The sequence below is a fragment of the Enhydra lutris genome, unplaced genomic scaffold (genome assembly GCF_002288905.1).
Source record: "Enhydra lutris kenyoni isolate GAN:26980312 unplaced genomic scaffold, ASM228890v2 scaffoldscaffold6, whole genome shotgun sequence".
NCBI lineage: Eukaryota > Metazoa > Chordata > Mammalia > Carnivora > Mustelidae > Enhydra > Enhydra lutris.
Window position 1 is genome coordinate 29400472 of NW_019154090.1, and position 22035 is coordinate 29422506.

Consider the following 22035-nt stretch of genomic DNA (forward strand, 5'->3'; position numbering starts at 1 on the left):
AGGCTGCCAAGAGCTCCCTGCCGAGCCACAAGAGAATGGGCCCTGTTTGTAGGAGCAGGGTCTTAGTGAGAGCCACAGCACTCAGCTGATATTTCCACTTGAGTCCTTCAGGAAGTCTGAGGTCCCTAGCATCCCAGGACTATGACTAGGCAAATGCTGGGTAAGAGCACACGAGTGGGCTAGCTATACACTCTCACTGGCATCCAGAGCAGCTGGGGCAGCTGACACTTTTGCAGACGAGTATTGTCAGAGACAAGGGGTCAATGATGTTCTCTCAAGTGATGGAAGATTGCAATGCTATACAATGACTATACAATGTCAAACTGCTGAATTTGACTTCAGGTCCACACCCACGATGACCCTCAACTTTGGCAGGGGCTGATCCATCCCTTTGATCATTAGAAGCAATGGAAAACCGGAAGAAAACAAGTGGTTCTGCGGTGCCTGGGTGGCTCAGTCCATTGAGCGTCTGACTTGATTTCAGCCCAGGTCTTGATCTCAGGGTTGTGAGTTCAAGCCCTGCTTTGTGCTGGTCATGGAGCCCACTTAAAAATACACACGCACACACACACACACACACACACACGTGGTTTCAAGCCTAGACTCTTGCTCTGCGTCTTCCATGACCTTGGCCTACAAGCCGGACAAAAGGTATGATGGAAGGGAAGCCCAGGGCAGGTGTGAGAATAAGGCCTGAAGGAGAGGAAAGATGGCCTGGTGGGGTACACAGTCCTGCCCACCTCTGGCCTTAGGACCACCCGCCTGGCGTTTCTCTACTTCTCACCATTTACCCAAGAGACTTAATAGGGCTTTGGATCCGGGCTTACTCTTTACTGGAAACAATTAGCCAATTGCACATAGTAATTACTATGAGCACAGAAAATACAGCATAGCATAAAAGCACTTTGTGAGAACTGCCAAAAGCTTCTGTATTACCAGCCATCATGAAGACCACAGCCTGTGTTTTCCTGACCTGGCATGATCTCTTCTGGGCCTGAAGGGTAGTGGGCCTGCACAAGGCACCTCCTTGGAAGGCCTTAGAACACGTCAAGGTAAGCTCCTTGCAGCCAGGGTCCCTGAAGCAGTAGTACTCACTCTGTCAAATCTGTCCTCACCAGGGAGCTCCCTGCCCAGCTGGACTATTTATGCTCCCCACTGAGGGTCCCAGGAAACCTTCCTGGACCAGCCATTCTGGGCATGGTGGGGCTCAAGACTGCAGAGTGTGGGGGTTGTCTCTGCAACTCCACATGAGGAAGGACTGAAATACATGGCAAAGGAAGAGGCTTAGGGATTGGTATTATTATAAGAATTATCAAGGAATCTTGCCCAGAAAATCTCTTCCCTAATTCTCTACCTTTTGGGGATACCATGATACTGAAACCGAACTTAATTTTTAATTTCATTTAATTTTTTAGAGAGAGGGGGAAGGTTGAGGGAGAGGGAGAGAGAATCTCAAGCAGGTTCCATGCCCAGCGTGGAGCCTGATGCAGGACTCGATCTCATAAACCCTGAGACGAAATCAAGGGTCGCACGCTTAACTGACTGAACCACCCAGGCGCTCTGACACCAGACTAAAAACTTATGTGTAAGCTATTGCACCCACTCTGGGCCACTAGACAGCAACCAGAGGCCTTGTTTAAGGCCTCTCTGGATAGTGCAGACTCTGCTCACGAACATGTGGAGGTTGTTCTGTGCCCCAGGCTAGCCACGTAAAAAATAACAGTAATGGGGGCACCTGGGTGGCTCAGTGGGTTAAGCCTCTGCCTTCGGCTCAGGTCATGGTCTCAGGGTCCTGGGATCGAGACCCGCATCAGGCTCTCTGCTCAGCGGGGAGCCTGCTTTCCCCTCTCTCTCTCTCTGCCTGCCTCTCTGCATGCTTGTAATCTCTATCAAATAAATAAAATCTTTAAAAAAAAATAACAGTAATGGTAAGGTCATCACCATACCCCACTGTTCCCAGAAGACTCCTAGTACTCACCCTTGCAACACCACCAACAGTCGGGTCTTCTTTCGGGTGTAGGCTGACTGGCGGGCAGAACGGTTCTGCTGAGCCTCTAGGACGCTGGAAAGGTATCTTTGGAAGTGGGCAGCATGAAAACATTCAGAACTATCCATGATCTGGCGGTATACCATCCACCTGGAAATGGCAAGCATAATCTCAGCATGGGGGCCAACTGATAGCCTGGCCCCAGAGGCTCAGCCTGTGGATCCAAGTGTGACCAGTACTCCCACAGACATTTTGCCTGGTAACCCTGCACAGGAGAAAGCAACCCTGGCATCACAGAAGCAGGCAGAGAGCACTGGGTGGGGAGCTCTGTGTCCTGAAACCACCATCACTGGAACTTCTGATAGGAAATGCCTTGCCATAAGGAAAAAGGTCAGGTAAGCACATGACCATCAATCAGACTTTGGAGTTGAGAAAGACTCCTTCTGAACAGGCAGTCATTTCCTGAAGGACCATCCAATAAAATGGTTTCAGTCTGGTACTCAGTAAAACTCTTGCAAGGAAGTGAGCAGGGAAAAGAATTCAGACTATTTCTACAGCAAAAGCAATGGATATGAGGGAGGAACTGGCTAACCACTTGGTACTTAAGAGTCCCAATATTTCCCTATCATGTCTCTAAAACTTATCCAACCCCCCAAATCTCCCTGAACTCCCAAACTTCTAGGCAAGTTCCACCTTCTCCATTCCTTTATGGCCTCCTGCGGGATGCCTTACTTTGAGGTATTGACTAGATATTAACTGTCTGTTCAGCTAGCCAGGGTTGTTTAGTAATCTGCTGGCCACAGAATGTGATGGATGAACGATTTCCCCAGTTTCCCCTAAGCCGACATGTCCCAGCTGCACTGGAACTGATGCAGTCCCCTGGTGGTCAGGGTTGGATCACACCCACCAGCTCCCAAGTTCTAACTTCCCTGGTCCTGAACAGCCCTGTTGAACAGGCATACTTCCAGGCCTTTGCCTGTGCTGGTTCTGCTGCTACAATGCTCATCCCCAGATTTCCAAAGGTTCACTCCTCATTTTCTCAGGCCTCTGCTCAAATGTCCCCTTCTCAGTGAGGTCTTCCTTGAGCACCCAATTTAAAGTTGTACTCCCTCCCCCAACAGTACTCTTCTACACCCTTCTCTACTTTGTATTCTCCATAGCACTTTTCATAGCTAATATACTACCTTCCTTAACTGGTTAATCATATTTCCAAACTAGAATGTAAGCTCCACGAGGGCAGAGACTTTCTAGTTCATTTCTAGTTGTTCATTCACTTTCTAGTTGTTCATTTGTTACCCACACTTAGAACAGTGCCTGGCATATAGGAAGTGCTCAGTACAAATGTGTTAAATGGATGGATGGTTACCGTGCTGATACCAATCACACCAAAGGCCAATACACGTTGAAGGTTTCCCAGTGTGTCTATGGGGCCCAGGCACAGAATCCCTTTCCCAAAGCAAAGGCAGCAGCTATACTAACCTGCCATATTCCTTATGCAGAGTGACCAGAAAAGCACAGAGCTCGCTAGCATGACAGCCTGGGAGGCCAGTTACAATGCTGACAATTACCTACATGAAAGAAAAGTCACGTGAGTTCGTCATTCAGCTGGGAGATAGTGTTGTGTAAAAGGTTAGAAGAACTGGGGTGCCTGGGTAGCTCAGTGGGTTAAGCCTCTGCCTTCTGCTCAGGTCATGATCTCAGGGTCCTGGGATCAAGCCCCACGTCAGGCTCTCTGCTCAGCAGGGAGCCTGCTTCTCCCTCTCTCTCTGCCTACTTGTGATCTCACTCTCTGTTGAATAAATAAAATCTTTAAAAAAAAAAAAAAAAAAAAAGGTTACGGGAACTGACTTCTGGAGCCAGGTTCTGTAGGTATGAACCTCAGCACCAGCACTCATCTAGCTATGTGACCTTGGGCTCATAACAGAACCTATCTTGCAGGGTGGGTGTGATGATTAACTGAGTTTATTTATACGAATGTTAATATTTAAGTGCTTAGAACAGTCTGTGGCACATAGCAAATACCATATAAAATGTGGTGTTACTAATACAATTTCCATGGAGCAGGTGTGACTAGATCAGTTAAAATACAACAGAAAACACTGGGCAGAAAGGAAGTCTCAGACAAAATGTCACAGGCTAAACTGGTGTGGTAAGTAAGCTCAGTGAAGGAGAGCAATGGCATGGGGATACTTCCGCCTAGCTGCCCAATCTGTCCAAACTGCATGGCCCAAGCTAAGGAAACAAATGGGGTGTAGGAAGCACTCCTGAGTCTTGACTAGAAGAGGAGCTGGACTGCCCTAGCCTTAGCACACAATCAAATGAAAACAGGGCCCTCCGCACGTATGTATTCCAAAACAACTCGAAGAAATCCCCTGACAGAGCAGGAGTCAAGCAGGGGCGGAAAGGAACCAGGTAATCATGAATGGTTATCGATTTAAAAGACATAGCATGTGTTTTCTGTCACAACATACAAGACTCACCAGGAACGGGCCTGGTCACAGATAACTCAGACTAAAGCTCAGCTTGGTGGTACTCATCACTTGAGCCGGTCACATCAGCAGAGAGAGGGAGCCCTCTTCTCTTCTGGGAACCAGGAGTTCTTCCTCTCCTGTGACCAGGCCCCTACTCTGTATCCCTTTCTGCTCCTGCAGGCAGTACTTCATGCAACTTTTTCATTATCCTCCTCCTCCTCTCCTTGGTTCCTATTGCTCAGCGCCCAGGCCCCTGCCTCTCAAATCACAGCACATGTGCTCATAGACAGATACCTTCTTACTTTAAGGCCAGTCCTATTGCACCCTTTTAATAAAATACAGCAGGTAGTCATCTTCATTTTTAAACTCTTGCCTAAGGGAAAATCAAGGCTCCTAATTGCTTGGTGCTCTTATTATCTTTTGCAACTGAGCATCTTCTAGATTTGCATATATATAATGCCCTCTCTGAGCATATTATGACATCTGGTTCTGAAGAAATGGTGGGAGGTATCAAGAGGAGGGGAATGTGAGATGGGAGCGGATTAAAATCTACTCTTGGGAAGACGATGTTTATAAAGTATCACCTTACCCTGGTAATGCCAGCACGGCCCAAGTAACAAGTCCCTTCCTCTTATGAAGCTCAGTGTGTCACCGGCTGCCAGGTAAGTCCTTATCACAAACAGAAAGAGCTGATGGCATGAGAGCACACTGAGCAAGAATGTGAACGACACAGAGAAGCCAGGAGAGGCACAGCAAGGGCCCAGGGTTTTATGGCTGCTCCGGGGCTTGGCTGGGGTCACTGTAGATGCCTGTACACTCTTCACTGTGCAGGGTAGGTTTCATGTGTATTATACTATCGGTATCCTAGGAGGTGGAGAGTCTTACGAAGGGACTCTGCTTGACCTCTTTTCGTTAACTGACAGAAGATCCAAGGGCAGCCTATCGGGATTATCTTCCTGTGATTTCCCAGCATACTTGCTGAGCTGCTGTACCTTGTCATTTTCTACTCGGTGAACAGGGTTGATTTCGGCTTGCTGCAGCAGGACAGGGAGATGGGTCCTCATCACAGGCTCCTGACTAATGCTGCTGATGGCGAAATGCTGAAGAAACCTAGAAAAATAAAGACAATGCTATTATGTTACATCACTAGCCTTGCCTAAATCTGCTCCTTCACATAGGAAACTATTTAATTGCTAAAAAAGAAACTTAGAGAGATTCACTCTAGAGAATAAAATTGTTTATGGTATCACTACCACCTTAAACACTGATCCCTAAGAAGCTACAAAGAAAAAGGAGCTTAGGACCAACACGGAGGTTCCTGACATTTCAAAAGCCAGAACATTGAACATTTACATACAGCAAACTGGAGCTCACCAGTCTAGCTCTGGAAGTTTGGCTGGGAGGACCTTTAGAGGACTCTGTTTCTCCCCAGCAGAATGGCCCAGGACACTGAAGAGCTTCTGGGCACTGGAGTGTCTGGAATATCAAAAGTTTACAGATTAGAACTCCATCTCCCTACAGCACGCATACTTTACATAACTTGTTCTGATGCTTTCAAGCCAGAGTCCCGTGACACAGTCAACACTTCCAAAACAAGCATCTCATGGACTTGAACACAATGCGGCATTACAGTGTGAGGACGGGTGTGCCCACAGAGGAAGGTTCACCTGACACCCTTGGTAATATTATGGGTTTCTGATTCTTGTGGATTTCATCTCTCTTCACTTCTCTTTCCCCAAGGGTACTGGCTACCTGCAAGTGGCAGCGCTGGAATGACTGTGCTGGCCCTTTCAGCAGCCAAGCCCCCTGTGTTACGTAATGTAAGTCGCCCTGCAGACACACAGACACACACAGCTTAGGGAAACAAGCATAAACGCTGAAGGCAGCCACTTACAATCTCTTTTGTTCCACAGATAATCCATCTTCCTGGATCACTTTTAAAGACAGCCCTGAGTTAGCCTGCTGTTGCCAGGGGGAGAAGACCTAAACAAAACAGAATTTGAGCAAAGAACACTTTAAACCCAACAACAGGATATGGAATCCACATGGGGATTTGATGGTTGTTGAAAATCTAGACTGACAGTACAGAGAAAAACCATCATAACAAACAAGTTTGTTTCAAAAATAGAGGCCTGCAGCAATTTTGTTCTGTATTTTTCAAAACTAGAATTTCTTTCTGGGTTCCTCTCCCAGGGATTCTGCTCCTTCAGAGGCCAGGAAGCACGGAAGAAGGTGTCAGGTAACACTGTTCTGGCAGCAGGGGCCTGTTCTTCCCTGGGGACAGGACCAGAAGAAGGAGTGGTTCACCCTTGCCTAGAGGCAGAGGGATGGCTGAAGAGAATCTAAAGGGTTCTCTCTCGGGGACACGCAAAGAGCACGGGAGGACCAGCAGGCAGTAAGAGGGAGACATGGACTAGCCTGAGATGCCATTCTGCGGCCAGACCAGCTCTTCTCTCTTCTGTGTTCGGTCAGTCTCCCCTGAGAGAGGGACACGGTCTCTTCACAGGCTGCGGCAATCAGACCTTTCTGAACACTGCCACCAGTCAAGAGGCTGGCCATGTGTTTAACTTTGGTTATTGCCTGGTCTCTAGGTGGGTTGTATAATTCTTGGTAAGCTCCCTCTTCACGCAATCTGTACCAAGTGCCTATAACATGGAGCCTGCCAGGTGGGACTTCACAAGGGAAGGGCCTGTGAACCATGGGAAGGGAGAGACTAGGGTAGAGTACAGCTCAGATCCATTAGGTAGGGTCAGATAATTCAATAAAGTAGCTAAAAGAAAAATGAGTTTAATTAGGACTTAAAGGGACAAAGAAGATTTGTCTTAGCAGCTAAAAAGCCTTTCGTTCAGTTCCTTTAGGTTCTCCTCTCAATGGCAAAAGCACCACTCCAGGACCCAAGAGGATTAGAAGCAGCCACCTCCACCAGGCCTCGCATCACCTTGCTGTTAGCCCTGAGATGTGGCCTTACCATCTAAGCTCCTAAGGAAAAAAGAAGTAGTATTTGTTTTGCTGACCAATGATTGGTGTTACCTCTGAGTAAAATGCTTGGTATATCTTTGATTTGGGGAACAGGGCAATCATCAGAAAATTGCTTGATCCATGGAAATGAACTGGGAGATAAGGAAGCGACGAGCTTTTGAAGTCTATCAGAAGGGCAGCAACAACACTCGTGGAGTCCTAAAGAGAAAAAAGATGGAGCATCAGTGAGAAAAGCATCTGCATGACACTACCCCTCACAATACTGTCCGGACACATATGACAAATTTCTCTGCAATTGTTTTCACATTATGTGGTGTACTGGGGTCCAATGATAGATGTGCTTTCCAATACCCAGTTAAGGGAGATAAAGGAAGTATAAGGGTCTTTTCCCCTAAATTGAAAATGTCATCTCAAAATTCTTTCTGTTATCAATCCCTAATCAGATATATGATTTTTTTAAAAAGATTTATTTATTTATTTTGGGGGGGAGAGGGAGAGGGAATCTCAAGCCAACTCCCCACCAAGCACAGAGACCAATGTGGGGCTCGATTTCACAACCCTGAGATCAAAACCTTAGCTGAAATCAAGAGTTGGATGCCCGAATGACTCACCACCCGGGCGCCCCAATATGCAATTCTCTTAAAAAGTTATCTCTATACCCAATGTGGGGCTTGAACTCATGACCCCAGAATTAAGAGTCACAACATCCTAAACCGAGCCAGCTAGGCTAACCATGATTTGTAAGTATTTTCTCCCATTTTGTGGGTTGTTTTCACTTTCTTTCTTTTTTTTTTTTCACTTTCTTGATACTGTATTTTGATGCACAGAAGTTTTCAATTTTGATGAAGTCCAATTTATGTATTTCTTTTGTTGTCTGTGTTGTCAGTGTCATAATCCAAGAAATCACTGCCTCCTCCAAGGTCACGAGGATTTTACTTCTTTTTTTTTTAAATTATTATTAACATATAATATATTGTTTCAGGGGTACAGGACTATGATTCATCAGTCTTACACAATACACAGCGCTCACCACAACACATACCCTCCCCAATGTCCAACACCCAGCCATCTCATCCCCTCTAGCAACCCTCAGTTTGTTTCCTGAGATTAAGAGTCTCTTATGGTTTGTCTCCCTCTATGATTTTGCCTTGTTTCATTTTTTCCTTTCTTCCGCTATATGATCCTCCACTTTGTTTTTTTAAATACCACATATCAGTGAGATCATGTAATTGTCTTTCTCTAACTTATTTCGCTTAGCTTCATACCCTCTAGTTCCATCCACATCATTGCAAATGGCTCCTATGTTTTCTTCTAAGTGGTTAACAGTGTTGGTTCTTAAGACTTATGCTCCATTCTGAGTTAATTTTTTTGTATACGGCATAAAGTCAGGATCTAACTTCATTCTTTGCATGTGGATGTCTAATTTTCCCAGTACCATTTGTTGAAGATACCTTTGAATGGTCTTGGCACCCTGTTAAAAATCATTTAGCTACATATGTGAAAGTTTATTTCTGAGCTACTTTATTTCTTTGGTCTATTTATCTGACTCTATGCCAATACCACCCTGTTGCTTAATTACTATAGCTATGTAGTAAGTTTTGAAATCAGGAAGTGTGAGTTCTCCACCTCTGTTCTTTTTTAAGATTATTTTGGCTACTTGGGGATACCCTGAGATTCCATATGAATTTCAGGATGGGTTTCTATTTCTATAAAAAATGCCACTGAATTTTGATAGGAATTGCACTGAATCTGTAGACTGCTTTGGTAAAATTGTGGTCTTAACAATGTTAAGTCTTCCTATCCATGAACACAGAGTATCGTTAAATTTATCTAGAACTTCTTTAATTTTTAGAGCTTCAAATTATAAATTAGTCTGATAAATTTTATGCTATACCCAAACAAGGAATACTATTCATGGATGAATCTAAAAACCATTATACTGGGGCACCTGGGGGGCTCAGTCAGTTAAGCAGCTGCCTTCAGCTCGGGTAATGATCCCAGGGTCCTGGGATGGAGCCCCACATCTGGCTCCCTGCTCAGCAGAGAGCCTGCTTCTCCCTCTCCCTCTGCCTGCCTCTCTGCCTACTTGTGCTCCCTCTTTGTCAAAGAAAATGAAAATAAAATCTTTAAAAAAATAAAAAATTGGGACGCCTGGGTGGCTCAGTCGGTTGAGCCACTGCCTTCGGCTCAGGTCATGATCCCAGTGTCCTGGGATCGAGTCCCACATTGGGCTCCTTGCTCAGCGGGGAGCCTGCCTCTCTCTCTGCCTCTGCCTGCTTGTGCTCGCTCTTTCTCTCTCTCTGACAAATAAATAAATAAAATATTTTTAAAAAATAATAAAAAAATAAAAAATTTAAAAAATAAAAATCATTATACTGAGTGAAAAATGTCAAACTTAGAAGGATATAGAAGGTATGATATCCATTTATGCAACATTTTATTTTATTTAAAGATTTATTTATTTATCTGAGAGAGAGTATGCTCCCAAGCAAGGGGAGGGGCAGACAGGGAGAGAGAGAAAAATCTGTAAGCAGACTCCCCGCTGACTGTGGAGCCTAATAAGGGACTTCATCCCAGGACCCGAAGATTATAAGCTGACCCAAAATCAAGAATCAGATGCTTAACAGACTGAGCCACCCCAGGCAACCCCGTTTATATAACATTTTAGAACTGCATATTGATTTACAGTGACAGAAAGCCAGAAGTGGAGGGAAAGAGGAACTGCAAAAGCGCATTAGAAAACTTCAAGGGTGATGAAAGCTGTCTGTACCTTAATTGTGACAGCGGTTTCATGAGTATATACATAGGTATAGATCTGTCAAAACTTTAAATGGTTAGTTAGTTGTACTTACATTGTATTTAAAGTATATGTCAATAAACTAAATTATTGGCAAAAAAATTTAAAATCCTTAAGTGGTCAAATCTGACAGACTTTTCCTTTGGAATTTCTTGTGTCATTGCTAAGCTTACGAAATCTTCCTGTCCCTGGAAGTTTAATACTTATTCATTTTTATACTCTTCTTTCTTCTTGTGAAATTTAAAAATATTTAATCTATCAGAAGTTTATTTTGATTTTTGATATGAGGTAAGAATCCATTCTGCCCTGCTCCAAGTTAGCTAACTTATTGTCCCAGCACTTGAATGATTCACCTTTTCTTCTCTCATCAAAGTTTTCGTCTAATAATGCCATCCATTCAATCTTGTTGGCCTGCTTGCACTTTTGAACACCCTTTAAGACAACAAGTTCTATGTGGGAAAAAGATATAATTTTCTCTGAATTGTTCACAGAACTTATTTTCTGAGCCATCTGACCATACCACCTCACCTAGTCTGTCTTGACTCCCAAACAGGCTGGTTTTGAGGCTGAAACCAAACACAATAGAGGGCCTGCTCTCTACTCTGGTGTCATACTGAGAGATGAGCTGTACCTTGGCCAGGAGGAGAACAGCCTAGGGAGAACTCATAGCTGCCTTCTTCCTTGCAAGGGGAGGGGAAAATGTTAAACAAACTGGTGAAGTTAAAAGGTGGCTCTGGGGGTAGAACTTTCACAGAGGTGGAGGGGAAGTCTGAGTATGTCCAGGGGTAGGGCTGAGCCCTCATGGGGAAAGTGAGCCATTTCTCTTCTCTCTGGATCACTTAGAATTCTTTCTCATGCTAATGGGTGAGTTGAGCCCCATCAATGTTAGAAGAACAGCTTCTTAAGTGAGTGAGACTTTGTGTTCTTGGGCAGGAGAGGGCCATTTAAGGCCTTCTTCAGCCTACTTTCTGGTCCTCTTTGGGATAAGTTAAGTGGGCATGGGTGGCTGTTGGCCCTCCTGACCCAGAACTCTTTTCCAGCTAAGCCCTTTATGGAGCAGTAAGATTGACAAATGGATAGGCCTCTCCATGAACTCCCTGCCTGCCTGCCTCAAGGGCAATGCTGGTTCCTGACATCCTGACCCATGGTGGTGGAGCAGGGACAGGGAGTTATTTGGTTTTTGTCTCAGAAGTGTTGAGTATCCTTCTGAACATCAAAGCCATGGACTGATAAAACACCTACCCCATCATAGAACGAAATGGAATTCATGTGATCCTTGGAAAGGACGATACTCCCATGATGACGGTGAGAAAAAAGAAGACCACTAGAGAAGAAGTGCACCTTCCCTGGAAGGAAAAGAGAGCTGGTCAGAGCTGGAGGGCTGGATCCTGGGGGCCAGATCCCAATGTCCTTGCAGGTATCAGGGCACACCACACTGGTAACTAGAGACTAGTATCTGTAATGCTTTAGTTACACAATTTTTATCCTGAGTCCTGTGTTCTAGGGAAGCCAATGCACACTCCTGGAGCTTCAGAAAGAAATGAGGCATCACAGACTTTCCATAAAATTAGAAAAAACAAGTGAATAAGTTATCAGCTGCTGGGAGAGAGGCAACATTCACATTCACTTGTGGGCGTCTTGCAGGGAAACACACTGAAAAAGACTCTGGGTATGTCTGCTCCACCACTGAGTTTACAAACTCTCCTTTCTCCTATTTTGGTCGAAGCTAATTTGGCTCTAAAGAGACCACATCGCTCACTTAAAGTCCAGCAAAGAGCACCAGGGTCTCAGGTAAAGGACTGGTGAAGGGACCTAAAGGTCCCTGTGCCCAGCAAAGGAACATCTGAATTAGTTAACAGGGGATTCTATAGACAGTAGAGGCCTGCTACTCTAGAGCTGCTCCCTCTCCCTCTGCCTCCTGCTCTGTCTACTTGTACTCTGTATCTCTCTATCAAATAAGTAAATAAAATCTTAAAAAGAAAAAAAAAAGATGGGTGGGATGTGGACAATGGATGTGGCTTTCTCAGTTCAAGGATTCAGGTCCAAAGACAGCTGCTGTTTCTGGGTGGCCAAGGTCATACAGAGTAGCTCATTATGGGCCCTAGGGGGCAGACCAAAGAAAGGACAGACAGCTAAAATGACAAGTGTTAAGACTGGGCTTGCTTTGGAGACTTAAATGAAGCACCCAGAGTACTCATAAGACTCCTGCTCTCTGGAGTTGGTCCAAGCTGTGTGCCCTCTTTTCTTCTAACAGTCTTTCTTTCTTTGTTTTCATATCTGTAGAAGAAAGAAATTACTTCCTGGAGTTCAGGGCACAAGCCTGGGAATACTGTCATCAATATCTAACTGCTAAAGCAGAGGATAGAAGACAAAGAAGAGGGACTGATTCCTCGAGCTGTAGCTCTAGGAAGGTAGCCCCAAAGCTCTGGCGATTATAAGGACAAGAAAAGCAAAGGCCAAGGTGAGGAACTTCGGAGACTTCAAGCTGAAGTTTTCCTGAGGAGGTGGGATTTCAGAAGGCAGAGAGGCCTAGTGAGTATGTGTGCTTGTGTGTGCATGTTCATGGGGCATGGGAAGAAGTGGGGGAGGTGGAGGCAGTTTTTGATACAAGATGAAAGTCTGGAGCCTCACTATCAATAGAACAACTAGATGACCAGTCAGAGGGAAACAACGCTAACCACAGCACCTGGGGCAGCAGCAGCCCAGTCCAAGGCATCGAGTGTAAGCCTCACAGCCTCTAACAAGTACAGTCTGACCTCCTTTGCACATAGCCTTGGCCTATGGCCCTCTTGAGTAGAGGCAACCCATGACTCAGCCTCATCCTGCATCAAAGCCAAGGTTCCTCATGGCTGTTCCCAGACTATTACCTTCCATGCTGGCACAATACTTTCATTCCCTCAGAGACACAAGCTCTTTCTTCTCTTCACTGTTCACCTCTATGCCCTCCTAGTCATGCCACAACATTTCAAACAGCTTCTGAATGTGCTCAGTCTTCTCTTCCACAGCCAAGACGGTCCGTCTCTTCTGAGAGATCAGGGAACGGCCCATGCCCCATTCTGGGCTCACTACTCCTCAATCCCAATGCCACAGCAGTAAAACAGCACCCAGAACATCTCTGAAATCTTCACCTCCAGAGCCTACTCTTGGACTACAGCATCCCATCAGCCTTTTAGCCATCTCACTCCCTGATCTCATCCTCTGACGTCACTGAGCCTTTGAAGCCTCAGTCCCCTAGTTCTCCCTGATTGCTCAAAAACTGCGCACTTTCCTCTCACCCACATCCAGGGCAGATCTTCTGGAACAGGACATGCTTTAATCTCTGTTTTGTCAGGGAAAGGGACAGGAACAGATTCTGCTCAGTGTTTACTAGTTAACACCAACTGCACCAAGCATGTCATATACCTTACAGTTTTCTCCTTCCCAACAATCTGAAGAGGCAATCTTCTTACAGGGCTGATGGGGAGACACAGCTCAGACAGGTTTCTCCCAAAGTCACAGGACTACTTGCAGTGGAGCCAGGTACAGAGCAGAAGTCTGTAGGGGACCAAGGCATTGTGGCATCTGGCATCCTTCGATTCTCACCCGGCTTCCTACCCTCTCCAAATGGCTCTTCTGACGACTTGTCCTCTCTGCTTCTTAGCCTTATGAGGCCCACAGTGTGGTATGAAGTCCCTCTTCTGCTGTCTTAGCTCCTCCACCAGCTCCCCCAGGGCCCAGCCAAGATTTTCAGCACTCTCCTCATACTATGACCTCATCAATTCGGGCCACAAGATAACTCTATCTACTGTTTACAGAAAAAAAGAGGGATCAACAGGTACTAGGAGGTAAGAATTGCTCTCCTCCTACTGCGTACTATCTGTACCTTTCCAGGTCCTGGGCTCACCCTCCACCTGTGTAGCTCTAACATGAAGCTTCTCAGAAGCAAGTCTAGTACCACTCAAAGGCTTCCTGGACAACATCCTTCCAACACTTCCAGAAAAAGAGCACAGATTATCTCTAGCATTTCCTCTCTCTATACTCTGAAGCCTCAAAACAAAATGGGAAAGAGAAAGACAGAAATTCACAAGGCAGTGTTGGAAAAGTACTCATTATGGGGCCTGGCCCAGGGCAGGAACTCAGTAAATGGAAGCTGATTTTAGTACTGGCGCAGAAGGGCTACCTTGGGTCATAGCTACCCCTCACCCTGGCTCTGGAAGCAGTAACTTTCATTATCCTCAGAGCATACATGAAATAACTGAAGTGACTCACTGGGTGGTCCAGTGACTGTTATCTGGTCTCTCAGATCCTAATCTACTTGAAGTGATGACACTTCTAGTATCTGCTCTGTATTCATAACTGTCAGACTTCGGTCTGAAGGGGTATGCCTTTGCAGGGGTTTCTCAGTGACCACGGTAACCAACTCCTAAGGAGATCTCCTTGTCTTTTTTTTTTTTTAAGATTTTATTTATTTATCTGAGAGAGAGAAAGTGAGTGAGAGAGAGCACAGTGGAGAGGGGCAGAGGGAGAAGCTGACTCCCCATTGAGCAGGGAGCCTGACATGGGGCTTGGCCCCCTCTCTTATCCTTGATGTCCTTACTGAAAGGCCACTGTCATTCCTTCTCCATTCTATGAGTCCAAAAACCTTAGGTAAGAGGAAGTTCTCCCTGACTACTCAAGCAGCAGGGGACCAAGGGATGGTTCTGTCTTTGATTGACCTCTGCATCACCAGTGATCTCTGCATCACCAGGAGTCCAAAAGAAGGATGAGCCCTCAGGGCAAACCAAGACACCAAATGTCAATGAACAATCAGAAAGGATGAATACCCAACTTTTGTAGCAACATGGATGGAACTGGAAGAGATTATGCTGAGTGAAATAAGTCAAGCAGAGAGAGTCAACTATCATATGATTTCACTTATTTGTGGAGCATAACAAATAGCATGGAGGACAAGGGGAGTTAGAGAGGAGAAGGGAGTTGAGGGAAATTGGAAGGGAGGTGAACCATGAGAGACTATGGACTCTGAAAAACAATCTGAGGGTTTTGAAGGGTTGGGGGGTGGGAGGTTGGGGGAACCAGGTGGTGGGTATTGGGAGAGGGCATGGATTGCATGGAGCACTGAGTGTAGTGCAAAAACAAGAAATACTGTTACGCTGAAAATAAATTAAAAAAAAAAAGAAAGAATTTGGCTTTCCTTCCTTCAGACACCTGGCTATACAAATAGAACTCCTCCAATGGTCTGGCCTGTATGAAGAAGGAATATTTATTTATCTCTGCTGGGGAAATAAGATGCAATGGCTGATAAGAGACTCAATCTCAAAAAACAAACTGAGGGTTGCTGGGGAGGGGAGAGGGTGGTGGGGTTATGGACACTGGGGAGGGTATGTGCTATGGTGAGTGCTGTGAAGTGTGTAAACCTGGTGATTCACAGACCTGTACCCCTGGGGCTAATAATACATTATACTTTAATTAAAAAAAAAAAAGATGCAATGGCTGGATAATTTTCATTCTATGTGACAATGTGTGAAATGTACACATATTGTTTAAAGAGAAACAATAACAACAAAATTTCAGTGCCTGTACACTCTCCACTCAGCTAAAAAATCAAGCATTACTAGTACCATTAGCCTCCCAAATGCCCTTCCTCAGTGGCCCTCTTTCTTCTACCCAGAGGAAACCAACATCCTAAATTCTGTATAGTTTTATCATACTTCAATGTATCTATAAACCATATATTATTTGGTTTCATCTGTTTTGTTTTCGTATAAATAGAATCTTAGTACATGTGTCCTTCTGTGACTTGCTTACTACTCTCGACATCCGTTCCTGAGTCACCCATGTTGTAGGTAATATGCAGCTGCATAATTCTTTCACATGCAGTGCTGCAGAGGACCTTTTCTTCTCAAGAGTCCCCAACTAGCTTCCTGTGGACACCAGGGAATACACAAGAGGGTTTAGAATGAAGTCAGCAGATAGCAGATGACTGCTGCCTGGGCCTTCCCATCCTGAAAAGGCAGGACTCATTTTGGTTACCAAAGTTCTCAGGATGTGTCCACTGCCCTAGGTGTCAATGGGACCAGTGCCCCTGTTTCTCACTGCTGAACAATCTCTGCCCAATGGAAAAAAACCACTGTGCAATCTGTAAATCAGTATAGGGACAATGAAGGAGCTGCCTGAGTGCCAGTCATTCATGGAGGCCTGTAGGAAATAGTAAGTATACAGTCAACTGATATTCAACAAAGGTGTACAGACAGATCAAAGAAAGAGGAGAGCCTTTTCAACAAACAGTACTGGAAAAACTGGATATTCCTATGTAAGACAATGAATATCAGACCATACCTTGAATAAGACTTTCTGCCTATTCCCATCGGCCAGAGTAGAAAACCTCACACTTCACAGGGATGTTAGATAGAATATTCAGAAGGATTCTGCCTCAGAAGTGGGGTAAAATTAGCCCTAAATTAAATGCTGTTCTGTCTCCTGGCTAACAAAGCTTAAAAGCAAGGCCAGATGTGGGGCGCACCTGGGTAGCTCAGAGGGTTAAAGCCTCTGCCTTCGGCTCAGGTCATGATCCAGGGTCCTGGGATCCTGGGATCAAGCCCCACATCGGGCTCTCTGTTCAGCAGGGAGCTTGCTTCCCCCTCTCTCTCTCTGTCTGCCTCTCTGCTTACTTGTGATCTCTGTCAAATAAATAAAATTTTTAAAAAAAATTTATTTATTTATTTGACAGACAGAGATCACAAGTAGGCAGAGAGGCAGGCAGAGAGAGAGAAAAGGAAGCAGGCTCCCCGCTGAGCAGAGAGCCTGATGTGGGACTCGATCCCAGGACCCCGGGATCATGACCTAAGCCAAAGGCAGAAGCCTTAACCCACTGAGCCACCCAGGTGCCCCAATAAATAAAATCTTTAAAAAAGAAAAAAGAAAAAAAAAAAAAAAAGCAAGGCCAGATGATATGGCTAGAAGAAAAACATATTAGAACAATTATTATAACTGTATCCTGTATGTTCAAGAAGCTAGAAGACTGAAACATGTTAACTTGAGACATAAAAGATGTAAAAAATACCTAAATCAAACTTCCATAGATGAAAAATACAATGTCTGAGAAGAAAAATACACTGAATGAGATGAATGACTTTAGACAGTTGTGGAAGTTTAGCTAAGCTACTCCAGGGTCTTGCTGCCCCCACATACATTTTGTTTGGCCAAGTGACCTGGTGGGGCGGGGGAGGGTGGTGCTTAAAATGACACTGACCCCTCAAACAAGCCCTGTGTAGCAGCCTGCAGACTCACAAGAAAGTGTAAGTTCCTGACATGACTTCCCCAACAGCCCTTGTGATCAAGTCTCCACTGCCTCCTAGGGCCATTCCCTTGTGCATCGCTTAGAGAAAACCCCTGTGGAGCTTACCAAAACCCTGCTCTTTTGGTTTGAATTGACCTACCTGGCCTCAGCCTGGGAAACCCAAAGCACTCTACCCACAAACCCTAATAAAGGCATGTGCCCCAGGTCCTGCCACTCTCTCTGTATGCATTCTGTTTTGACCTTCCTGTGTGCCCTGAAGGCATGAGGCATGCCATCACCCTGTACTTCCTCCAGGACTTGTGAGAAATAAAATTCCCTATTTCAATTTCTTTTGTGGTCTTTTGTTGAACTTGGCTCTCCATTCAGTACCCTGCGCTCCACTTCACAAATGTTAATTTAACATTAACAAACTCATAACAACAATGCAGAACAGGTTAGTAAATCAGAATATACACAAGTAGAAACTATGCAAAATGAAACATGATGAGAAAAAGGACTGAAAATAGTTGTACAGAGCAACAGGGGGCTGTGGGACAATTTCAGGCAGCAAAGTGGAGGCCCAGAATAGGAGGGGAAAAACTTTAAAAAGAGGCCAAAAATACTAATTTGAGGAAAACTAAATCTATCCATTGAAGAAGCAAAATGAATTCCAAGCACAAAGAACATGAAAAAAGACATACCAACTCACAGAAAAATAAAATTGCTTAACATCTGCGATAGAAAGAAAATCGGGGTGCCTGGGTGGCTCAGTTGGTTAAGCGTCTCTCTTTTTTTTTTTTTTTTTTTAAGATTTTACTTATCTATTTGTCAGAGAGAGAGAAAGGACAGGCAGGGGGAGCAGCAGGGAGAGGGAGAAGTGGGAGCCCAACGCTGGACTCAATTCCAGGATCCTGGGATTATGACCTGAGCCAAAGGCAGACGCTTAACTGACTGAGCCACCCAGTTGTCTCTGAGTGTCCAACTCTTGATTTTGGCTCAGGTCATGAGATCAAGCCTTGTGTTGGGCTCTCCACTTAGTGGAGTCTGAGAGTGCCTCTCCTTCTCCCTTTGCTCTCCCCAAACTCGTGCATGGACATAACACTCTCTCTTTCTCTGAAATAAATTTTTAAAAATCTTAAAAAAAAAAAAAAAAAGAAAATCTCAAAAGCAGCTGGAGTGAAAAAAAGACAACTTCTATAGAAGGAACAAAGGTAAGGATGGCAGTGGATTTGCGCTCAGGAATGGTGCAAGCGAGAAGACAGTGGAGTAGAGCAAGATCCTTCCGGAAAGAAGGAAACTGTTGGGGTGCCTGACTGGCTCAGTCAGCAACTCTTTACGTTGGGGTCATGAGTTTAAGCCCTATGATGGGATTGAGTTTACTGAAAAAAAGAAACAAACAAACAAACTATTGACCTACAATCTTTACCAACTGAAAGTATCAAAACCCGAGGAGTGGGACTTCTAAAATGGCTATGAAGATTCTAGCAGATGCTCTCCCCAGAAAACAGCGATGAAACTGGTCTAATTGTTAAGACAACTATTTAAGGACTCTGATAATGGCCCAAATTTATATAATATAACTGAGAAGGATTTATTTGAGAAAAATCTACTGAAGCTTGATGAGAACGGTGGAAATGTGGTGTTTCAGTCAGGGGCTATTCACTTGACCTCCCGTCCAGTTCCATGGTATACAAAAGTCTTACAAGGGAGAGGGGCTGACTTTGTTTGAGACAAAGCATAGAAAATTCTATAGGCATGGATGTCAAAAAAAAGACAGCAATCAAAGTGGCAAACATTCAGGGAATACCAACATACCGACTAGCCAGAGATGACAGCAGTGGCTGGTCCAGCTAGCCAGAATGCAACAGGAAAGTCAGGAGACTGAGACAACAGATGTCAATTATTATACAGCAAGAAGGCTGTGTTTTAAGGCATCTTCCTGGGGCCACGTGCACCAGGAGACATGTACAGGAATGTTCATGACAGGGCTGTCTGCAATAGCAAGAAAATTATGAACCCCAAATGTCCATCAACAGTCCAAAGAATAAATAGCACATTTTCATATAAAGGAATCCCACTGAGCCATGAAAGTGAATGAACTTCATGGCTATCCACAACAATCTGGATGAATCTTAGGAAAAGAATAGTGAGCAAAAAAAAGCAAGACCCAGAAGAACACACAGAGTGAGATTCTATTTGTGCTATTCAAAACCAAGACATTGCTTACGGATACAGGGATATGTGGTAAACCTCTAAACCGTGCTCCTGAGGGTTAGCAGGTGGGCAGCCTGCCTGACCAAGGACAGCAGGGTGGGGAAGAGGAGGACACGTGAAGGACATAAATGAACAGGAAACTGTATAGCAAGAAGTCCTGTGATAGAAGAAATCACTAACTGGGGAAGAAAAAGGTTTCAGTGGAAGCATTTCAAAGTAAAGGAGGTACTAGTCTTATCTACATGTAGTGGAAGGGCCAACCCTGGACTGAGAATCAGAAGACCTGGACTACCCTCCAGACCTACTGTGAACTTGCACTATAACCTCAGGCAAGTTTTCACCTATGGGGTTCCGGACAGGTAGCTCAATTAAGATAACACAGGCTGAAGAGCTTTGTCAATGCCTTCAGGGAATAGGAACGGATGAGTTTCAAGCTCATCACAGTCTCAAGTAGAGACAGATTTACCAAGACACTAATGACACTTAAGCTTCAGAACCCCTCACCTGCCCAAACCCCCTTCTAAGGCCCTCAGAAGAATCCTAACCGTTTTGTGTTATTTCTCCTTGAAAGAGCCTTAAGTGGTATAAACTTTAAGCTCCACTTGACCTGAGCTCCAAAGTGGCAAAAAGCTTAATAGACAGCTAGAGGAGATTCCTATTTAAATTCACTATTCCTATTTAATTTTCCTGCCTCAGAAAACCACCTCCTAATTCAAACTACATTTCCTTCAGAAACTAAGAGTGTGCTCTCAAAAGAGTGTGATGAATAAGGCTCCAGAAATCCCTGGCTGTGCCCTTTGTGTACAGACCTCAGGATATAACGAATCTTCCTGGATAACTCAATACAGCACAAGATTACTTTTCTAAGAAGGCCCTTTGCTAGGAAGGTGCAAACTAATTTTGGCAAATATCCTTGCTAAATATTGTAACTGGCTCAACTATGACAGAACCACCTGTGTTGCCTCTACAACCGGTTTTTTTTTTTTTTTTTAAGATTTTATTTATTTATTTGAGAGAGATCACAAGTAGGCAGAGGCAGGCAGAGGGAGAGAGAGGAGGAAGCAGGCTCCCCACCAAGCAGAGTGCCCGACACGGGGCCCAATCCCAGGACCCCGAGACCATGACCTGAGCTGAAGGCAGAGGCATAACCCATTGAGCCACCCAGGCACCCTACAACCTGCTTTTGAAACACTATGCAATCTTGCCCCAAGGCTAGTAGCACTGTCACATACTCCCTGCCTTCAACAGGTGTTCCTGACTCTGGTCTTCTGTACCGGGATCTGGAGAGGCACAAATGTAGGCAGGGCTGGAGCACAGGCACAAGAACAAACTCGATTACTTACCAGCCAGCATTCTGTGGAGCCCCAAATCTCCTTGTGCTTTGTCTCCTCCATGAATGGAGGAGAAGCTGAACCACTGATCTGAGACCAGGGAGAAGAATCTACCACCAGACAGACTACTTCCAAGAACAAATTATCCAGAAAGGGGATTTGCTCAGTAGAGGCTGAGAAATTTGTGGAGTAAGTCACAACTCTTCCTCCGTTAAGACGGCTATTATCAACAAGGGTAAGAATAGGACTCCTAAGAAAATATTATTTTGAGGAAACCAAAAAGGAACATGGAATCCATGTAAAACCAGCAAGGTTTCTGAAAATCTTAGGTCAGCAGAAATACTGCCATCTTGGACTGAAAGGGACAGGGAGAACATGAAATCAAAGGAGAGTAGCATTTGGATCCCCAAATGCTATTGGCAAGATGCAGGCTGAAAAAAGTCACCTACAAAGTGCTACCTTTGTGAAAAAGGAAGGATGACCAAGGTGTAGCCACAAGCTTAGAGGAGAAAACTAAGAGTTTAGAGGATGAAACTAAGAGCCCAGGTGGCAGAGATAAGAGCCATGGTGGACTATTCCCAGGCCTTAAAACCTAACCCAGATCCTGGAGTGTACCCAGCCAGATTTCAAAGCTACCTGAGGCTGATGACTCTTTTTTATTTTCAATTACTCCCCACCCTTCTGAAGCTGAATGTCTGTAACTGTTATCCTATGCCAGGGCCACCTTGGGTGTTGGGAGGGCAGAGCAGATAATTTCTCTCATTAGTTTCACAGGGCCACAGATGGAGAAGACATGTGTTCAGGAGTTGTATTTAATGGATTAAAAGCCAGAGCCTTATCTATATCTGATTTAGATGATCTTGATGATGAGATTTTGGATTTTTGAGCTAGTGAGATTTAGGACTTTGAACTGTTATAATAAGGTGGGGCCCTTGAGAAGGGGTGACTATATTTTGCATGTGGGAGGAGCATGAATGGGAAGCCAGAGTATAGATTGTGGT

At 44.8% G+C, this 22035-nt stretch overlaps 1 protein-coding gene across 3 annotated transcripts in view; it reads right to left on the reverse strand.

Moving 5' to 3' along the window:
- The window catches only part of LOC111141718 (chromosome unknown C20orf194 homolog), a 133706-nt gene that overhangs the window by 38177 nt on the left and 73494 nt on the right, over positions 1–22035 (reverse strand). For all 3 annotated transcript variants that reach the window (XM_022494500.1, XM_022494501.1, XM_022494502.1), the window contains 7 exons: positions 11477–11580; positions 7489–7635; positions 6353–6441; positions 5833–5934; positions 5451–5568; positions 3467–3555; positions 1979–2137 (listed from right to left, as the gene is read on the reverse strand). In XM_022494500.1, coding sequence (XP_022350208.1) covers positions 1979–2137; positions 3467–3555; positions 5451–5568; positions 5833–5934; positions 6353–6441; positions 7489–7635; positions 11477–11580 — 808 coding nt within the window. The remainder of the gene's footprint in view (positions 1–1978; positions 2138–3466; positions 3556–5450; positions 5569–5832; positions 5935–6352; positions 6442–7488; positions 7636–11476; positions 11581–22035) is intronic.